Genomic DNA, 20,350 nt, shown 5'->3' on the forward strand with positions numbered 1-20,350 from the left:
TTGTTGTAGAGCCAGGTGAGCGATACAGGCCCATTGGGCCTCTTGTTTTTTGTAATTTCTTAAGAATTATGACCCTTTTGATTTAAACGATTTGTGGAGATGTGTTTATGTATTAATTTATTGTTTCTGATTGTTCTGGTAATTTCTTTTCTTTTTTGAAGAAACACACTGGAATCTTGGCTATTTTGGATGAAGAAAGTTCATTCCCCAAGGCAACAGATCGTTCCTTGGCAACCAAGCTTCACCAGGGTCCAGGTGTGTAGAGCATAGCATGGGTGATTATGTATAATGTATGGTGGAGATGTCCACACTATTTAGTTTCAGGTCATTTTGATATTAAATACAAAATTAGTTACCTACAGGTAAGAGGAAATCTGTATTATAATACAGAAAAAAACCTGTATTAAGAGACCACCTTTGCTAAATCATCATCTGTGTTAAGAGACTTCCTACAGCAGATTACAGAACTGAAATTCTGCCACATTTTCTTTCCAAAGTTGCACCCAAACTACGAAATTTATATTGCCTTCAGTTATGTGATTGATAAACCATTTTTACCAGGAAAAAAGTTCCGAGATGTATACAAGTCACCTAAAAACATGGGAGCGGTGTTCACAGTGGTACATTATGCTGGTGCTGTGTCCTACGACCTGCTGGGATTCCTGGACAAGAACCGAGACACCTTACCGAATGCTGTCACATACATATTGAAAAGTATGTAATTAGTAACAATTTTTTTCTGTTACTTATGGGTTGTGGTCGTGGAATATGAAATATTGCTGTTTTTTAAAAAGAATTATTTAATGAATATTGACTGATAAAGAAGAAAAATAGTTTGTTTGCATGTCATATCTCTTGGTATGTTTAAATACGTCAGTTGCAGTAATGCAATTGCACAGTCTACATTGTAAACTCAGCAACTGCTGTTATAAATCTGCACAAATGCTGATTTGAGGTTGCTACATTCTCCAAATCCTCGTTTACCTGATCACCTGCTCCTAATGCAAAGTAGGGTAATTAAGTGTGAACTTTGATTCCATTTCTTTGAATATCCACACCAAGGAACACAGAGACAGCCATGTAGCACTCCATTTCAACTTCCAACTTTCACATTTCAAACTGGAAATGCTGGGAATACTACTGGTTACACCAACTCTTTACCATGACACCACTAGGGAGCAATGTCCAAGGGTAATAGTTGTATCCTACTAGATACACCAACTCTTTACCATGACACCACTAGGGAGCAATGTCCTAGGGTAATTGTTGTATCCTACTAGATACACCAACTCTTTACCATGACACCACTAGGGAGCAATGTCCCAAGGGTAATAGTTGTATCCTACTAGTTACACCAACTCTTTACCATGACACCACTAGGGAGCAATGTCCAAGGGTTACTGTTGTATCCTACTAGATACACCAACTCTTTACCATGACACCACTAGGGAGCAATGTCCAAGGGTAATAGTTGTATCCTACTAGTTACACCAACTCTTTACCATGACATCACTAGGGAGCAATGTCCAAGGGTAATTGTTGTATCCTACTAGATACACCAACTCTTTACCATGACACCACTAGGGAGCAATGTCCAAGGGTAATTGTTGTATCCTACTAGATACACCAACTCTTTACCATGACACCACTAGGGAACATGTCCAAGGGTAATTGTTGTATCCTACTAGATACACCAACTCTTTACCATCACACCACTAGGGAACATGTCCAAGGGTAACTGTTGTATCCTACTAGATACACCAACTCTTTACCATGACACCACTAGGGAGCAATGTCCAAGGATAATAGTAGCATCCTCAGTCAGTCATAGTATTCAATATATCACTTCTGCAAAACCATTAACTTGCTTAGAAGGCCACATTTGTCAAGATACCGCCTGCATTAGGAGATTCCCTTTGTAAAGAGAGCAATCATGTTAACAGGAAAAACGTTTTACAGACACACTTTAAATGTTTTGGAAAATTATTTCAAGTTTTCATTAACTATAGATATACTTATTGTCACTCTCTAAACTTAAGAATATTGTTGAGGTTTTGAATTGTTTGAAAATAATTTTCGTCAATAAGAGTTGTTCCCATTGACCCTGTTTACAGCTAGTGAGAGTCTGCTCATCAAGGATCTGTTCCAGTCCCGTGTGACCAGGACAGGGTCCCTAGCTCCAAGTGGCCGACAGCAGAGGTCACGAAGGGGCACAACTGTCAAGTCTCCATTTGAATTCTTCAAGAAAATGAAAGGAGGGAAAACAGACAAGGTGAAAAAAAGACCATAACATCCAGTTTGAATTGATATTTTGTTTGTTAACAAGTTTATTTTGTCATGATGTTTTTATTTTGTGTATCAGAAATGTATAATTGTGATATTTTACAGAAACCCAGAGGTCCGATGATGTCTGTCGAGAGAAAGGGACCAGCGACTATGGCATATCACTTCAAGGTCAGAATGAGAATGAAGACTTTTTTGATAATGGAATGCAAAAAATGTACTCTGGTTGTAGAATACAGGATAGATACTGAAATAACTTGTGCACAGCATACATAGTCTCGTGTGGTCTACATTCAAAATCATAACGTGATTGATCAAAAATACTCTTGTTTCAAATTAAAGAATTAAACTGAGTTTTTTAGAGGAGTTTCAGTTTGGTTTTGAAATTTGTCAATTACAGATTAAATAATGTAATAAACATGTTTTTTTAATGTATAGACTGATATACATAAAACCAATTTATGGTTCAGACATTGAATTCCTTATGTAATTTAATCCGTAAATATTTTAATGAGTAGATAATTTTGAACATATTATCATCACCATCTTGTTTAAAAAAAAACAGAAATAAGAAAATTTTCTCCATTGGCCTAATTTTTTTTTATTCTCTTTCAGAATTCTCTTAATGATCTGATGACCAAGATCCAGTCAGCTAAACCACAAATCATCCGATGTATTCGTCCAAACACCACAAAGACTGCCATGTTGTTTGTCCCAGAGTATGCTCTCGCCCAGCTGCGGTATACTGGAATCGCAGAAACAATCAAAATTAAAAAATTTGGTTATTCCATGAGAATCCGATTCCACGACTTCTTATTGAGGTACATTATTACTCTGGTTTTTGATAATTTGAAAAATTTAAAAACATTGTTTGTTCAATATATTACTCGGATTACTGACTACCTACTTTCTTTCATGTTCAATATTTCTCGAATTACTAACTACCTACTTTCATGTTCAATATTTCTCGAATTACTAACTACCTACTTTCATGTTCAATATTTCTCGAATTACTAACTACCTACTTTCATGTTCAATATTTCTCGAATTACTGACTACCTACTTTCATGTTCAATATTACTCGAATTACTGACTACCTACTTTCTTGTTCAATATTACTAGAATTACTAACTACCTACTTTCATGTTCAATATTACTCGAATTACTAACTACCTACTTTCATGTTCTATATTACTCGAATTACTAACTACCTACTTTCATGTTCAATATTTCTCGAATTACTGACTACCTACTTTCATGTTCAATATTACTCGAATTACTGACTACCTACTTTCTTTCATGTTCAATATTACTCGAATTACTGACTACCTACTTTCATGTTCAATATTACTCGAATTACTAACTACCTACTTTCATGTTCTATATTACTCGAATTACTAACTACCTACTTTCATGTTCTATATTACTCGAATTACTAACTACCTACTTTCATGTTCAATATTACTCGAATTACTGACTACCTACTTTCATCTTCAATATTACTCGAATTACTGACTACCTACTTTCTTTCATCTTCAATATTACTCGAATTACTGACTACCTACTTTCATGTTCAATATTTCTCGAATTACTAACTACCTACTTTCATGTTCAATATTTCTCGAATTACTAACTACCTACTTTCATCTTCAATATTACTCGAATTACTGACTACCTATTTTCATCTTCAATATTACTTGAATTACTGACTACCTACTTTCATGTTCAATATTACTCGGATTACTAACTACCTACTTTCATGTTCAATATTTCTCGAATTACTAACTACCTACTTTCATGTTCAATATTACTCGAATTAATGACTTCCTACTTTCATGATGAAATTAAGGGGTATATAATGGAATTACATTGTCTGTTTAGCTGTCACTCTATAGACAGAATCCTGTCAAACTAACTCCTAAAATCTTTGTTTAAACCATGTATACCTGTACTTATTTTGTTATTTTATGGGAGTTATGCCCCTTCCTGCGAAATGATAAGCAGAATCTTGTCTGATTGTTACCAGTCCCTGTAGATATGATATGAGATTGTAATCTATATCAACGTTTCAATAATTTTCTATCATTGTTATGCCTCTTCTATTGATATCCATGTATAAGATTCTCTGGAGGAATGTAAACTTTCTATTTCTGCTAATGCTATGTAATCTTGATACAGCTTATCTCTATTTTAAGTGATTGCATCCTTTACTCACATTTCATTTCTGTGATTTTTGGAGGAGTTATGTCCCTTAAATAAGTTACATGTTATATGGACAAACGGTGCGACATGATGTCTGTCTACAATAACCTGTAATATATTGTGTGATGATGACTATTTAAACTTTCAGTGATTTAATTCCTTTTAATAACTATCATTATTATAGCAGCATTTATATTTACATTAATTACGAATTTATCATCTTATGCAGATTGTAATTTGATTTCAACTGGTAGAGGGTTTCAAACATTAACAACAGTGTAAACTTTGAGTTGAATAGCTATTTTGATTTTGAGCTTTTATCTTGTAGCAGTAATTTATCATCTGATGCAGATTTTAATTTGATTTCAACTTCGTAGAGGCTTTCAAACATTACCAACAGTGTAAACTTTTATTTGAATAGCTATTTTGATTTTGAGCTTTTATCTTGTAGCAGTTTTTCTGTAACTGTAGAACTATACTAAAATATGACATATATAGGTAAAAAGAATGTCAGATGGTTAACATTGTTGTTATATAGTAATTAATGATAAGATGATTATGTGTGATTACAAAAGGTACCACACCCTGACAGTCTGTCTCCTGCCACAACACAGTATGATACCAGACCTGGACAAATGTAAACACATCTTACTTTGGTGTCAACTGTCAGAGGCCAAGGACAAGTACAAGGTAAGGGGGGTGTTGTGTGGGAGTGAGGTGGGGCGAGGTGAGGTGGGGCGTGGTGGGGTGAGGTGAAGTGAGGTGGGGTGAGGTGGGGCGAGGTTGGGTGGGGTGAGGTGGGATGGGGTGAGGTGGGGCGAGGTAGAATGAGGTGGGGTGAGGTGAGGCATGGTGGGGCGAGGTGGGGTGGGGTGGGGTGGGGTGGGGCGAAGTGGGGCGAGACAGGGCGAGGTGAGGTGGGCGGGATGGGAGACCACACCTTAAATTGGTGATCTGTTTCCTGCCACAATACAGTATGATACCAGACCTCAACAATCTTACTGAGGTGTCTCATATGATTTATAACATGTACAATAATGTATGTAAGACAGCTTACACTTATACAAGTTGCCAGTTTTAACCATATTCAAAATAAACATCGGTAAAATACCAAATTTGTTTTGCACCCACCAGATAACTTGATTGCATCATGTAGTCATTATACATTGTAGGTGTTCCATCTTTAACTGTGCTTAGTTGTAGCAGTCTATATATACAGGTATTGTCAGAATCCTTTATAATGCCAAAATTATTCAAACAATGGCAGAATAAAAGGTTTAATTGTACTGGCCTTATGAATGAGAAATATAATTATATTTGTGTGTATGTACATGGTACTATTATCGTTGTGGCTAATATGATTAGGTTTATAATATCATATACAGCTGTGTGATGTGTTGTCTGTGCTTCAACATTCTATTCCACCATAGATACCGTAATACAAGACCAATGTTCTATCATTCATGCAGATCGGAAAAACAAAGCTATTCATGTGTGAACGACACTGTACCCGTCTGGAGGAGGGGGAGGTAACTCTCCGAAGGAGAGTGACCATCGCACAAGCAGGTTAGATTGTTCCAGAATTTATTGGTGTTTGTTAAGATCAGTATTTCAGTTAGGAATTAGCTTCCATGTCTCTGACGAAAAGTATTAATTAAAAAAATTAATTGACATGAAAAACATGACGACATTAAAAGCATGATTGTCTAGTTACAAACTTGATTTTCTTATCTAGATTTAGGTACCAAGGTACTTTCTTTCTGTGCTCATGATCATGACCTTGAAAATTTCTGCCAAACAATACACCCAATAAAAATTAAGTTTTATTTTTATTATATAATTACAACATTATTAAATGAACAATGAGTCAGTCTTGATATGAAATATTTTCTTCAGGTTTGTACCTGATAAGTATATAATTATGTGGAATCAAATTCATATATATCACAACAAATTATGCATTGCCTGTGTGACATACTTTTCAATCTAACACTCTGTCACATTTATTAGATACTGGTAAATGATCGGTTAAGTCACCAAAAATGTGTTTTCATAGAAATATCATTCATATAATACATAGCTGGTTGTGATGTGCATCAAAATCTATTTACATAAGTATTTCAATTTAGTGCCGTGTTGTTTAGGAAAATTCAAATAAAGGTTTAATATGAGACTTTTCTAAACTTAATTGTATTGTACACACTGTTACAGTTGTGCGTGGATTCCTTGCCAGAAGAGGGTTTAAAACACTCAAAATACAAATCCAGCAGAAACAGGAAATGGAAATTTCCACCTTCTGCCACCAGATGGCACTCCATCAAGATCAACTGTTGTCATGGTTACAAATTATTAACACTGAGGATGACAAGAGACAGCAGCAGAAGCTGAAAACTGATGAGTGAGTCAAATTTATTTTAATTTGATATAATATCACATCCGTTTGTAAAAAAAGAAATGTGAACTTTATTTGAGAAACAAGTTATAACACTCTTGTTGACCCAGATGGGAGCATGTGAGGGGTCTTATTGTGGGAGGAAGCCAGAATAACTGGAGAAAACCCACATGGTCGGGTAGGTGACACCATACCTTTACATGTACGATCTGGGAATCGAACCCTGGCCAGTTAGGTGAAAGCAAACTGGTGTGTTATCACTGTGCCTTTTCAGCTGTAGCACCCTGTAGCACCCTGTAGCACCCTGTAACACCCTGTACCACCCTGTACCATGCTGTACCACCCTGTACCACCCTGTACCACCCTGTACCACCCTGTACCATGCTGTACCACCCTGTACCACCTTGTACTACCCTGTACCACCCTGTAGCACCTGACCACCCTGTACCATCTGACCACCCTGTAGCACCCTGTAGCACCCTGTAGCACCCTGTAGCACCCTGTACCACCCTGTACCACCCTGTACCACCCTGTACCACCTGACCACCCTGTACTACCCTGTACCACCCTGTACCACCCTGTACCACCTGACCACCCTGTACCACCCTGTACTACCCTGTACCACCCTGTACCACCCTGTACCACCCTGTACCACTCTGTACCACCCTGTACCACTCTGTACCACCCTGTACCACCCTGTACCACCCTGTCCCACCCTGTACCACCCTGTACTACCCTGTACCACCCTGTACCACCATGTACCACCCTGTACCACCCTGTACCACCCTGTACCACTCTGTACCACCCTGTACCACCCTGTACCACCCTGTAGTACGCTGTACCATCCTGTACCACCATGTTCCACCCTGTACCACCCTGTACCACCATGTTCCACCCTGTACCACCCTGTACCACCATGTTCCACCCTGTACCACCCTGTACCACCCTGTACCACTCTGTACCACCATGTTCCACCCTGTAGCACCCTGTAGCACTCTGTACCACCCTGTACCACCTGATCAGCTGTCGCTGATATTACAGATTATATCGGCGATGTACAGCTGTTGATGATATTACAATTTATATCGGCAATGAGAGTAAGAAGTCCTCAACATTTTTTCTGCACCTTCATTGTTTTTTTCTCATATCCCAAATATTTGAGATTTACTGATTATTTAAGATTACTTTGCTATTTAATTAAAATGTAAAAAATATATATAATTTGGGGGTTCAAACTGTGAGTTTGTAACTAACATACAGTGCAGGCCGTAGGAATGAACACAAAGTCACCATGTGCCGGCGTTTGATTTTCTATTCAAAGGGTCAATCACCGCGACTTATCACCCTAAATCCCTATCAGGGATCATGAAAACGGCGTCATCGCGATCCCCGGTGGTAATGTGTTCATCAAAATCCGCGGTGATCGTTTCTCCGCGAAACATCAAAGCAATTTGTCCGCCGCGAATCCTGATGATGCAGCCCCGGAGGGCCAAGATTACATTCAGCCCTCGGTTTTACCTGTGGTGGTGTGGCTCTCAGTTGACCATTATCGACCCTTATCGTTGTACGTGTACCGATTTTTTTACCGCTAGCAGTCGAGACGATTGGTAGATTTTGTGACTTACATGCAAGTGTCCTATCCCTAATGTAAGACTCGAATTTGAAGTGATACGGTTCTCCGTGACGATCATGGGTATAACTAAATAAAAAAAACATCTGGATACCGTATAGTGAGTCTACGAAATTCCCTTAACGTCTCAATTGCTGCTGTTGGTAAATGATGTGGTTTAAATGATCTGCAATTCAATACTTGTATATAGGCCTATGCATTTAGTCACTACTGATTTAGCTGACCTGTTTATAGATGGCGCTTTGTGCATGACCTCAGATGCCATGACCTCGGAGAGGCCACATAAGGGGCTCGTTATTTAGTGAAAGATCTCGGACTTATTTTTACGTGATCTAGCAAAGTCCTTAATTGCATAATTTAGTCATCACACATATCTGAAGTATCTAGCTAGTAAGGTGTCTGTTTGAGAAATTGATCCATATACGTGTACAACCTGTGACGGATGAGAAGACGATAAACCTTGATAAGATCATTATTTGTCCTCGCGGGGACATAATGTATGTTTTTTGTTTGGTAATTGTTTGAAGAAAACCAAATTTTATCCTGAATAATATAGCTTATAATTATTTCGTCTGACTTTTTGTAGCGGGTTTCATACATAGACTGTACAATTATTTAAACATTTCGTAGTTTAAATACACGACTTAAAGACGTATTGTGTTTTCTTACTATCATTATTATCAGGGACGATTCCGGCATGGCTAATAGCATAGACATACACTTGGGCGCATTCAAATTACCGATAGATATAGAAATCCATGCTCATATTTTCCAAACTATATATACAGTAGTTAATCAACTTCATTATTTCATTAACAGCCAAATTGTCACAGCAAAATCATTATGCGAGGTCTCTTTTTTTTCGATTACATGCATGATTGGAATCTATGTGTGTATACTATAAATGTTGTGTATATTGTTAAATGGAAATTGTCAAATAGATATTGTTTGAAATACATAGACTACAGAATGATGTGTATGTATAGTCCGATGTGCTCTCTTTATTGTGCGAAAACAATACATTGGTGTATGTAATAAAGAAATCTATAAAATACATTTTAACATATTTCAATTAATTATAAGCATAACATGGGAATCTTTCCCGTCCCTTTTATTTTGGAAGCAAAACAAAATAACGTACTAACAAAACAGACGTCACCATTACGATCAAGACCTAACGTCCAAACAATATGAACTATTTCGTCCTTTCTCTATCTATAGACCAGTCTATTTTACGTCCAACGAAGCCTGATGATAGATCATGTAATTTGAAATTTTCCATTGAACTGGTAGGTAACAAAGGCGTTCCAGAAGAAAATATTTACCTTCTGTGAAGAGAATGTCGGAGATGAGTATATAATAGATATATTATATCATTATCGTGGTTTTGTTTTACCGCAATCATTGAAAATTCGCTAGGAAATAATATATTCCAAATCATTACCGTTTAAAACCAAATGAAATCAAACTGAATGATCTATTAAACGGTCATACTTATAAATGAGTTATAAATGGTGTATCATTATTTTCTAGAAAAAAATCTCTATATCGCGAATATAATCATAATTGAAGTTAGTGAAAGCGATATAGATTAATTCTCTATACACAGAACAATTACATGCCGTGTAATTACCGTTATAGAAATGTTTTCGCCAACTGTTAACACCTGTCAATCACATATTTTAATTACAAAAGAGAGTATACCTGTTTCGCAATGACCCCATCGGACCCCTATGGTTTTTTTTACCTGAGGGGAGTATATGTTGTTATCCAGAAGGATTTTAGGCTGTAGTTGGTCGATGTCTACTACCTGTATCTCACATCTTACTGTAGGATTTTTTTTTAAATAAATAAATGAAATTACACGTTTTAAATCGCAACAATTAGTGTTCGTGTATTATCTCAATAATTAATAACAAATACACGGGATAACAGCTACCGTAATTATTTAAGTAAATATAAACTAAATATTGTGAAATTATACCCTTATGTTTTGGGCGACACTCTCATAAATCCTAGCGTAAGACTTTTTTACAGCCAATTAATTAGACAATAGATTGCTGGGATACTTGCATCGAATGGGGTGGACAGTTTACCTGATGACACACCATAATCAGGTACAGCCTACTATAGCTCCGCCCACATACTCTCAGATTTGTTGCCACAGGTGTGATTGACATGTCTAGATGAATTTTACTAAGGACATCGTCGAAGTTTTAATCGTTTGCTGATGTCACTGCACGTTCATGAAATTAATGTAAAGGCTATAAGCAGACATATAGATTCGCTTGTTATCGTACATTGATTGATATATTTAATCAGAAGACTTACTTACGGTAGCTGTTATCCCGTGTACAATAGCAAACTCGTAGAGACTCGGCAAAAATCAGACACTGCAGATCGTTAGTACCGACCGCAGTGTGATGTAATTAGGGTGCATGTGATTATTTATTTATTACCATATGTCGTTCAATTAACGCATTAAAATCACAGACACATTGTTGACTTGAACATTACAATAAGCAGACATCTGTCTCCGGCCGTATCTTCATCTGTGTATCATTGTCGTGGTCATTTATTTGCTACATAAAATACTGTGTTATCGGACATAAACATAATATGTCGTTACTAAAACCAAAGACATATACATGTCTCTGCTAAAACATATATATCATGTGGCATAAAACTTAGTTGTTGCTAGCCACATCGTCATTCACAATATAAAAGCGGTACGCATTCAGATATTTTCATTTATATTTATAACGTACCCGCATGTGAGCCCACAGGCGCTTGCATAGAAAATATTACTTTCATTTTTTTATATGACAGTGGTATGTGTAATCTGTTAGCGCCTGTGGTAGGACTGTGATCTAAAGTTTTCTGGCTGCAGTTCAAAGGAACCTTGCAACTTACCTGTGATAAAAATCACGACTTACCTGGCTGTGATCGGGTGACATGCTGACAAACGGTGATGAGTACACAACTAAATTCACACATGTTCCTAATAATTTGATAGTTGTGTAATTGTCTGTAGCTAATGTCAGGTATCAAACGTCATTTTTTTCAGCGGTATTATCAAGCACTAGCAGGAAAATCAAAACCGAGAATAATATGCATAGAAAAAAATATTGGGAGAAAGATCCTATGGTGGGTTAATTTATGTACAGTAAAACTCGGATAAGTCGAAGTCGACGGGACCGAGCAAAATATTCGTGTCCGTTTGTATACGGAGACAAAACACCCGACTATCATCGTTTGTGTGCATGCAGAACTGGTGCTTGATAACATAGTCGAAAATAAGCAATAAATAATAACAAAGAGATTAATTAATTGTACATGATAACACTTATTCCTTTATCTAATAAACAATATTGTGCATAGTTACAGATCAAAACAAAGTTCGTGCGTAAAATCATCTTTGACATAGATACGCGATTTACACACGGGAGTCGTACAATGACAGCATGTAAAAATATTGGGAGAAAGATCCTATGGTGGGTTAATTTATGTACATGTCTGTGATATTTAAATAAGACACACTAAAAAAAAAATCCTCATCCTTGCACATGTTTCACTTTGTATCCCTAAATGATCGTTTCTTTAAATATCGTTATTAATAATACCGAAGACAAGTTTACGTTCTTTATACTAAGCCTTTCGGCTCAACTGTAGGCATATGAATATTCGAGGTACGGACAAACCCCCCCTCCCCGGACATTAGCCCCTAGGACAAAAGGCCCTTCACACTAATATTCATAGTACAAATGTATAACAAAATTATTGATCACTTTAGCCACATATTATTCATTGTTTTGTTAATTTTACGGGAGAAGTCGTTTATAAGTTGGTAAAATTTGCTGACTAATCCCTTTGTCATTTCTGTATATCAATAAAATATGTTTAAACTTAAACTACAAAACGTGTACAGTGGACCCGCGATAATCCGGACGCCGATAGTCCGGAAAACTCACAGTCCGGACGGAAATGCACGGGAACGGATTTCCGTAACGTTATTTGTACTCACCAGTCCGGAAATTCGGATTCCGATTCCGGAAGCCCATTTTGGGAACGGAGCGTACTTTTCATTAGCAAATTTCCCTCAATAATCCGGACAATTTTTTCACCACGAGGAGAAAAAAAAGTCGGGGCAAGTCACCCGTGTCGACAGCTGTACAGACTATCGCTTGACACTGTGCGTAGTCAATAGCGACCGCTGCCAGGTCATAGCCCCGGGTGTTTACCTGTGTTACAATGCGTAGCTTTTGTTTTTATAACGGTACATTGCTTTTTCTCTACGACCTAAATGTTACAGTATTAAAGGATTTTATAGTATAGCCTGGTCTTGCTTTTTTCAACTTGACGTACAATATCTATGATAGTTATTTTACAGACGGCAACTTTTATAAGAACACACATTGCTATTTCGTAGTTAGTAAGAATTTATGCACAAACATACAGTGCGTGATACGATAATTAATCAATCTCAAATACATGTAATAAATTTATGATCGGTAATTAACATCATTAACGCTTGTATTTGGTAAACATGGATATCGGCTTGTAACACCGTTACGTGAAACGACGACTCATTGAAAGATGCACGTTATTAATTACATACACATTTACGTATTACGCAGTGATCACAAGAACTGGGTTGATTACACACAAATTAGTCAATAGTCGTCTCATACTTAATTAATTATATAAGCGTCACATTGTTAAGTGAATACTGGTTTAATAATTATCGGACATCTTGGGTAGTTCTCGCTGGTGTCGCGTACTTTTAGATAGATAGCTTGGGGTTTCTGGTACGTAAAAATCATTAAAAAAAACATGGACTGATGGTAAGTTGTAAAATCCGGGTCTTTTATTGTATACATATATACCCTTACACATAGTGATATGTGATTATATACATGTATATAACAATTAATTTACTATTTACATCATGAACAATATCCTATCATAGATTTGTGCTGGAATTGCACATACAGACAATTCAACTACTAATAAAAGTAATACAACATATGTATGAGAAACATTATATGACTATACATAATTATTGGTTATTAAGCCATTCTAATTTTCTCTTCCTTGCAAATTTAATATATTTAGCAAGATTTGAGATATCATTTCTATTATTTCTTATTAACAGCTCTATTAATTTGAACATGCTAGGTTTTCATAAAAGTATGAGGTTTAATGCATTTCTTTCGTAATTAATACAAATAAGGACAATTTAAGATGAGATGAAATTGAATGGAGTGAAAATAGCCTTCATAGCGTAATTGACTTGATTACGTGGTGGTCTTAAAGTGTACCCGTAACGATTTGCTATTTCAAGTTTAAATGTGATTTAGGATGAAACTAAAAATGCTGAAAGGCCGACTTTCACAGCGACTTTAGTTTTAGAGTAATTGCGATTTTTCTCGAACCCAGAGCCGTTGACTATGTTTCGGTGACCTGTGACCTCAGAGGTTTAATGGGATCAGAGCCGTCATATAGGAAATATATATAGAAACACGTGCCTGCAATTAATGCGAATGAGACAACAATAATGAAAGTGCTGAATAAACTTTTTGACTTATATTTGTGAGTTAGTTAATAACAAATGTTACCGAAACCAGGGGCATATAATCTTCTATTATAACGTGCCATATACAACATGTAACATCTTATTAATTTTCTATTATAACGGGCCAAATACAACGTGTATCATTTTACTCATTTTCTTTTATAACAGGTCGTATATAACATGTAAAATTTGAATAATTTTCTATTTTAACGGGTCGCTGTAACATGTATGGCATTTGAATAATGGGCCGTTTATAACGACTTACATCATATAGCCTTTATTATGAGGGCATTTGCGGATTGTTACATACCAATATTGATTTCGGTTATAATACTTCTAGTAACAGAAGTTTAAAATACAATTCATACACGATGTGAAATAAAAGTTAAAAAATTGGAATTTTTATTAGCCAAAACAGCAATAGATATGTTGCAAATACACTTGAAGATATCGTTATTTGTGATTTTCGGAAAGATTCATAGAGTAAATTTTCAACATCGTAGGTTTATGAATGAGGCAACTTAGGTTAATCATTCTATAGACAAACCTTTAAGATACATTTTTTTTCGCTTGAAAGGAAAACGAAACCCACTGAATTCCAAAAATAATATGTTTGATTTCAACAACCTAAAAATGCATTCCCTGTAGTAACACGCAATTCTTAATAAAATTCAAGCTCAATTTACGTACAACATGTGAAAGTATATCTTCGGAACTTTTTTGAAGTACATAGAAACCAAACGCGAGAACTCACAAGAATTATCGGCGTGTGCCGATTAGAACACCAGACACATGTAGTGCAGTGACAGGTGTGACGAGCTTGTGGATCATAATTTCACACCTGGTAATTGTTTACCGGTTATACTAACCCACTCAATTCGTAATTCTCCGAACATGTTTCTAATCTTCTAAAGTCCTGTTTTAAGTGAAGATATGACTTGTGTCCCACGAATGGAAAGTAAAACCACAATGATCTCGATCACTTCATAATAATGACACAATAACAAAACAAAAAAGAAATATAATGATAATAAAAAAAGAAATAAATAAAATTTGAAAAATTCATACACGAAAATTATTGCGAGTTAATAAGTATGTTTTCTATATATATATATATAACGGAGCGAAAATGATGGTTTTAATAAGAACCTATACTATGTACCTGTACATAAAGTATCAATTATATTATAATTGTTGCGAATCACTTTTATTCAATTTCAATGACAACGATCATATAAAAATTATATCTTTCTCAAGAATGTAATCGTCCGTTATCCCTGAGACCATGACATGTAAAATACCCTCGGGATAAAATCTGTGTATGTAGAAGTTTGTTGCAGGCTCCAACACTGGTATTCATACGTGAGAGATTTAGTCTATTGTAGATCATGATGATTATAATATATTACTTTCTGAATTAAGTGTTCTCCATGACTTGAAGCGTGTTTTGTATAGAATATAATGCATAGATTTTATCTCGGTACTCGGCCAACCGATTTTGATGTGGTTCGCGACATCATTCTTTGGTTTTTACAAAAAATACCATGTTTGAATATCGTTTTTTTGTTCTTGGTACACTTTAACACGGAGTTTCACCACGTCAACATTTGAACACCAAGAACTTTAACTCTGTACATGTACCACTTGTGATATATACTGAAATGAATAAAGTTTTATATACATGTATGACTAAAAACAAACACATTTTATGTAAGATATTTTATGTAAGATGTTTTTAGAGAATGCAATGAACTTTCAAAATACATGTCAAATACAATTTATATAATTCATATATATTCATAAATATATATGATCTCTAGCAATATAGTCTTTGGAAAAAACATTTGATTGTGTCACATGGATTATAAAATAGAGAAATGCTTTAACATCTTAATATTTAAATCACACGCTTCAGAAAAAAAAGACGTTGAAATTTTATTGTTATCACATGAACAAATCAGCAAATATGTTTTTTATCTTCTAAAAACCACCGTAATGTCTTTTAAATAATGTTAAATAAATATAATGTTTATTATCAAAAATACCAAAGAAACTGTGGATGTAATACCATGTACTGACTTTCGTATACGTGAAGTATCACTATCAAAATGGAGATCATTTACAAATCGTGTGCTTTTAACATGCATCTTATTGCCGTACTCAACAAGACTAACACCGTAACTTTCTGATAGCAAAGCTTTAAAAGAATAGTTATCATTTATTTGCAAATATATTTATCTGTAAAAGATTGATACATAGTAATAACAAGACATTTCGTAACTGTCTTGTAAATCTTACCTGTGCACGGAGAATGACTTGTCAATCATTCTTATCAACCAATGAAATACGCGCAAAGCCTTTCCGCGGCGTTTGATTGACAGCAACAATGCTCACTGAGGTGTGACGAACTTCAGTGTCATCTGCTTTGTATAAGGTCACTTGTCAATCCAACCGATGAAATTCGTGTACGGCCAGGTACCCATTTCTATTGCGTTTGATTGACAGACAGCCAAGATGGATACTATCCACCAATGACGGCTATCATGTTGATTCATCACAAAATGAAAACGTGTTGTATTCTATAAGACGCTACGTAATAAAATGTACAAGTATTATGATTTTATAAAAATCATTGAAATCACATTTTTGATAGAAACAGTAACCATGAAATAAAGTAAAAAAAAAAATACTCAGTGACATGATATTAATGTGAAGACATGAAACAGCCGGTACATTTAACACCCATATTATATGGATGCCCTAAGATACGATATATTGCAGGTTTTTGACTCTGCAACCAGTATCATTACACATAATAAGTGTTATTCCTACTTTTGATCAGTTTCATAGGTGGAATTAGCCAGAGTTTCTATTGGCCTCCTCTGGCACACTACGATATGAAAACGTGGAATTCTCCGACAGCTGGCATGTGGCATGTCGCTTAGATTTTGGTCCTAATACAATAAAATCGGGAATGACATAACATTTACATATATGGATAAATGAGATATTTATTTACCCCAGTATACCCATTTAGTCCCATCTAGGTGTTTAATTCAGTCCTTATAGACCCTCGCTTTACGCTAGTCAATATTTCATTCTGGATTCGACGCCATGTTGCTAACTATACATTGTAGGTCGCGGTCAGCCTAATTACCTAATCCATGTGCGATGCTACAACTTTTATTTCTATAGATTTTACCGCTTATAATTAAGAAATTATGAATTTTTGAATTTAATATAACAGGTTTTGTGAAATAATAAGCTTAGTTTTCTTGATTTAAACTACGTTAGAAGAAAAACACAATAAATTATATGTGGTCTTTTCGGTCCATTGCGTTCCGATTCGGGTGGTTAGTCGTACTGTCACTTACAAAATGGCAGGTCAACAGCGTGAAATTTTGACTAGCGTAAAGCAAGGGTCTATACTTACGGAATAAAACCAAATGGGTGTTCTGGGGGTAAATACATATCTCATTTATCCATATTGGTAAGATACGTGTGATTTCACACCGGTTTTACTGTATTTACACCTTACATCTTAGCGACACCAAACGGTGACGGAAAATTCCATGTTTTCATAGAGTAGTGCGTTCTGGCCCTTCAGCAGACATGCAAATTATATCCTTACTTGGATGAAAGTTGTTCGAAATGTTCATCAATCCGTGATTCTTACATCTACTACACAAGAAATAACTTCCATCAAATCTACTTTCTTTTACCGGTCAGCGACACACAGCGGAATGTTTACAGTTCTTTATATCTAAATATACTACACATTATCTATGTCCCCTCTAGACTACGACTATAGTGACAAAATAAAATAAAATATCACATATTTTCAAGCTAAGTAAAACTGATGTTTAATTCTACGGCATTTATAAGAGCTGGAAACAATTAAAACCAATGGTAAATGTAAAGTTTCAATTACGTTATACTGTACGTCCCTGGTCACATCGATCATAGCGTTGATAGGTATCAGTTATATACATGTAGTTAGCCTACTCCATATCGATCCATATTACAGGTAAATTTTATCGCATGAGTAAGCACCGATGAGTCCTGCTGATCCACTGTGATTCTCTGTGATCCTCAGTGTCTCGATCGCGGAGGTTCACCGCGGCACGCTTGGTCACCGCGATCTTTGATGATTTAACCCCGGTGATTGATTGGCATAATTGGTCTATCACTAGGAAACACGGTGATTATTTCTCCATGTACACTCGTCACCATAAATCGCGGTGTGGGGGTAGAAGTATTAAAAGCTACGGTCCTTACTGTAGTTTGAATAATTGGGAGTCAAAGGTGTTTTTTGTTGATATCAGAATTTCTAGAAAAAACTCTGCATGACAATTTGCTAACAAAAGTTGTTTACTTTGTTCAGAGTTCGAGAGATATGCAAATCCCTAGAGGAGCTAGACGACTTGCTTGATGTGTACGATGACTTCAATGCTGTGCGTGATGAGACGGAGGAAGTCTTCATAGGTAAGGAAATACTTTCATCCTAAACAGCAAAGTTTCACTCAGTCCCCCAGATGGTCTTAATTGAGAGGTTTCACTGTACTTCATTGTTTTTATCCTTTGTATTTCAGAAAATTAATTTTTTTAAGTGATTCCCTCTTATATGTGACAATGTTTTCCCCTCCCAATGTTATTAATACTATTAATACTATACCAGTTACCAGAACCTGGGTTAAGAGACCACCTGTCATATTTGACCTTTTTTATTGCCTTCCTTGGAAGGTCACATATGACATATTTGAATGTGTTTGATTTTTTTTCATCCATGTGAGGAACTGTCTTCTAACATTTTCATAATTTTTAATGTGTTTCTTCAAATTTATGTGTAGAAGTGGATTTATTTCCACAAAAAGGTGCTTACTGAGTAAAGTTTGCTGTGACTATTCAACCCTTGACTGTTGACAGCCTGTGTAAGTCTGTGATAGTAAAATGTGTTTTAGGGGATAGATTGTACCATTGTCCAATGTCCAGTCAGTGTTTGGTATAATATTTCAAAATCTTCAATCAATTTCATGACCATTGATATTTGGATAATTCTGTTTAAACCTTATCAGAGTTATTTCCCTTTTAATGTTTTTATTGCAATAAGAATAAAAAGTTCTGTCTTCCCAAATAGCAGCTGAAACCATAGAAGGTCGATTTTATAGTATAACATGGGGTATCACATTGCCCTGTGTGAATCATTAGTTTTATAACTTATTAATCTTAAATACTATTTAACCTGCTGATTTGAAAAAAAGATACATGTGGATGAAAACTGTTCTATGTGTAATCCACTGCTGCAGGGAAGGACAATATCTGTAGCTGCAGATTTTCTGACTCCCTATGTAATTATTTGGTTCTGTGATCCTGACTTGATAGACAGCTATGCTTTCTATGACAGTATAATTTAGATTCAGTGAGAATGTAAAATATTAAATATCAGATCAGGTTCTTAGTATGGGAATGATTATCATGAAATAATTGATTTTCTAGAGATGCAAGCTGAAGTAGTAAAAAACAGTTGTGAGAATTTCTGTTGTTAGTTAATGGTGAACTAATGCTTTTTGATGATGATAGTAATCATGTTTTATCCTCCCTAGTCTATCCTCCAAACACATGGTGCCCCAACATCACAGGCTTGTTAGCTTGATAAGTACAAATAGGAAATTATATGTTCTGGCCCCGGGGAACCTGGCATTAAATAGTCAGAAATGTATCAATACAGCAATGTACTCTGCCTGTCCATTAATCACCCTTTTTGGTCTATTTCTCTGTCAATAAGGGTTTCAGGATGCCAACGGCTCATATGGAAATAGTTTTTTCTGGTCTAACATAATGTAACACAGATGAAAAATAGATAATTTTTCTGACATGTTACAGAAACACAGCAAAAGGCAGGGAGTAGAGAAAGCAAAAAATTCAGATCGAAATTTTGTCACGGGCAACCGATCATTTTGCGCTTCAAAGAATCTCTTCACCTGAATTTGAAGACATCAAAGAAAATTCCCTAATTCTCACTTTACCCATCATTAACAGGTCATTGCCTGATACAAACATGGAGTGGGACAATGTTGATCTTTATTTCCCTGAAAATGTCAGGGGAAAAGTAAAGTCACTGTTTATAGAAATAATTCAAAAGGCTAACTAGGTTTTGTTTGGTAACTTGCTGCAGCAGTTGAATCCATTGTGGTCTGGGCCTCTCACAGTGGCCGAGTGGTTAAGGTGTGCTGACACTTTATCACTAACCCTCCACCTTTTGGTCGGG

The 20,350-nt window shown here is 35.8% G+C and overlaps 1 protein-coding gene across 3 annotated transcripts in view; it reads left to right on the top strand.

The window, feature by feature from the left end:
• The window catches only part of LOC117342336 (unconventional myosin-XVI-like), a 171,248-nt gene that overhangs the window by 23,186 nt on the left and 127,712 nt on the right, over positions 1 to 20,350 (top strand). For all 3 annotated transcript variants that reach the window (XM_033904472.1, XM_033904474.1, XM_033904475.1), the window contains exons 21-29: positions 162 to 255; positions 562 to 714; positions 2,115 to 2,272; positions 2,389 to 2,454; positions 2,899 to 3,104; positions 5,061 to 5,175; positions 5,955 to 6,051; positions 6,697 to 6,883; positions 18,467 to 18,567. In XM_033904472.1, coding sequence (XP_033760363.1) covers positions 162 to 255; positions 562 to 714; positions 2,115 to 2,272; positions 2,389 to 2,454; positions 2,899 to 3,104; positions 5,061 to 5,175; positions 5,955 to 6,051; positions 6,697 to 6,883; positions 18,467 to 18,567 — 1,177 coding nt within the window. The remainder of the gene's footprint in view (positions 1 to 161; positions 256 to 561; positions 715 to 2,114; positions 2,273 to 2,388; positions 2,455 to 2,898; positions 3,105 to 5,060; positions 5,176 to 5,954; positions 6,052 to 6,696; positions 6,884 to 18,466; positions 18,568 to 20,350) is intronic.

This window comes from Pecten maximus, chromosome 14, assembly GCF_902652985.1.
Source record: "Pecten maximus chromosome 14, xPecMax1.1, whole genome shotgun sequence".
NCBI classification, from domain to species: domain Eukaryota; kingdom Metazoa; phylum Mollusca; class Bivalvia; order Pectinida; family Pectinidae; genus Pecten; species Pecten maximus.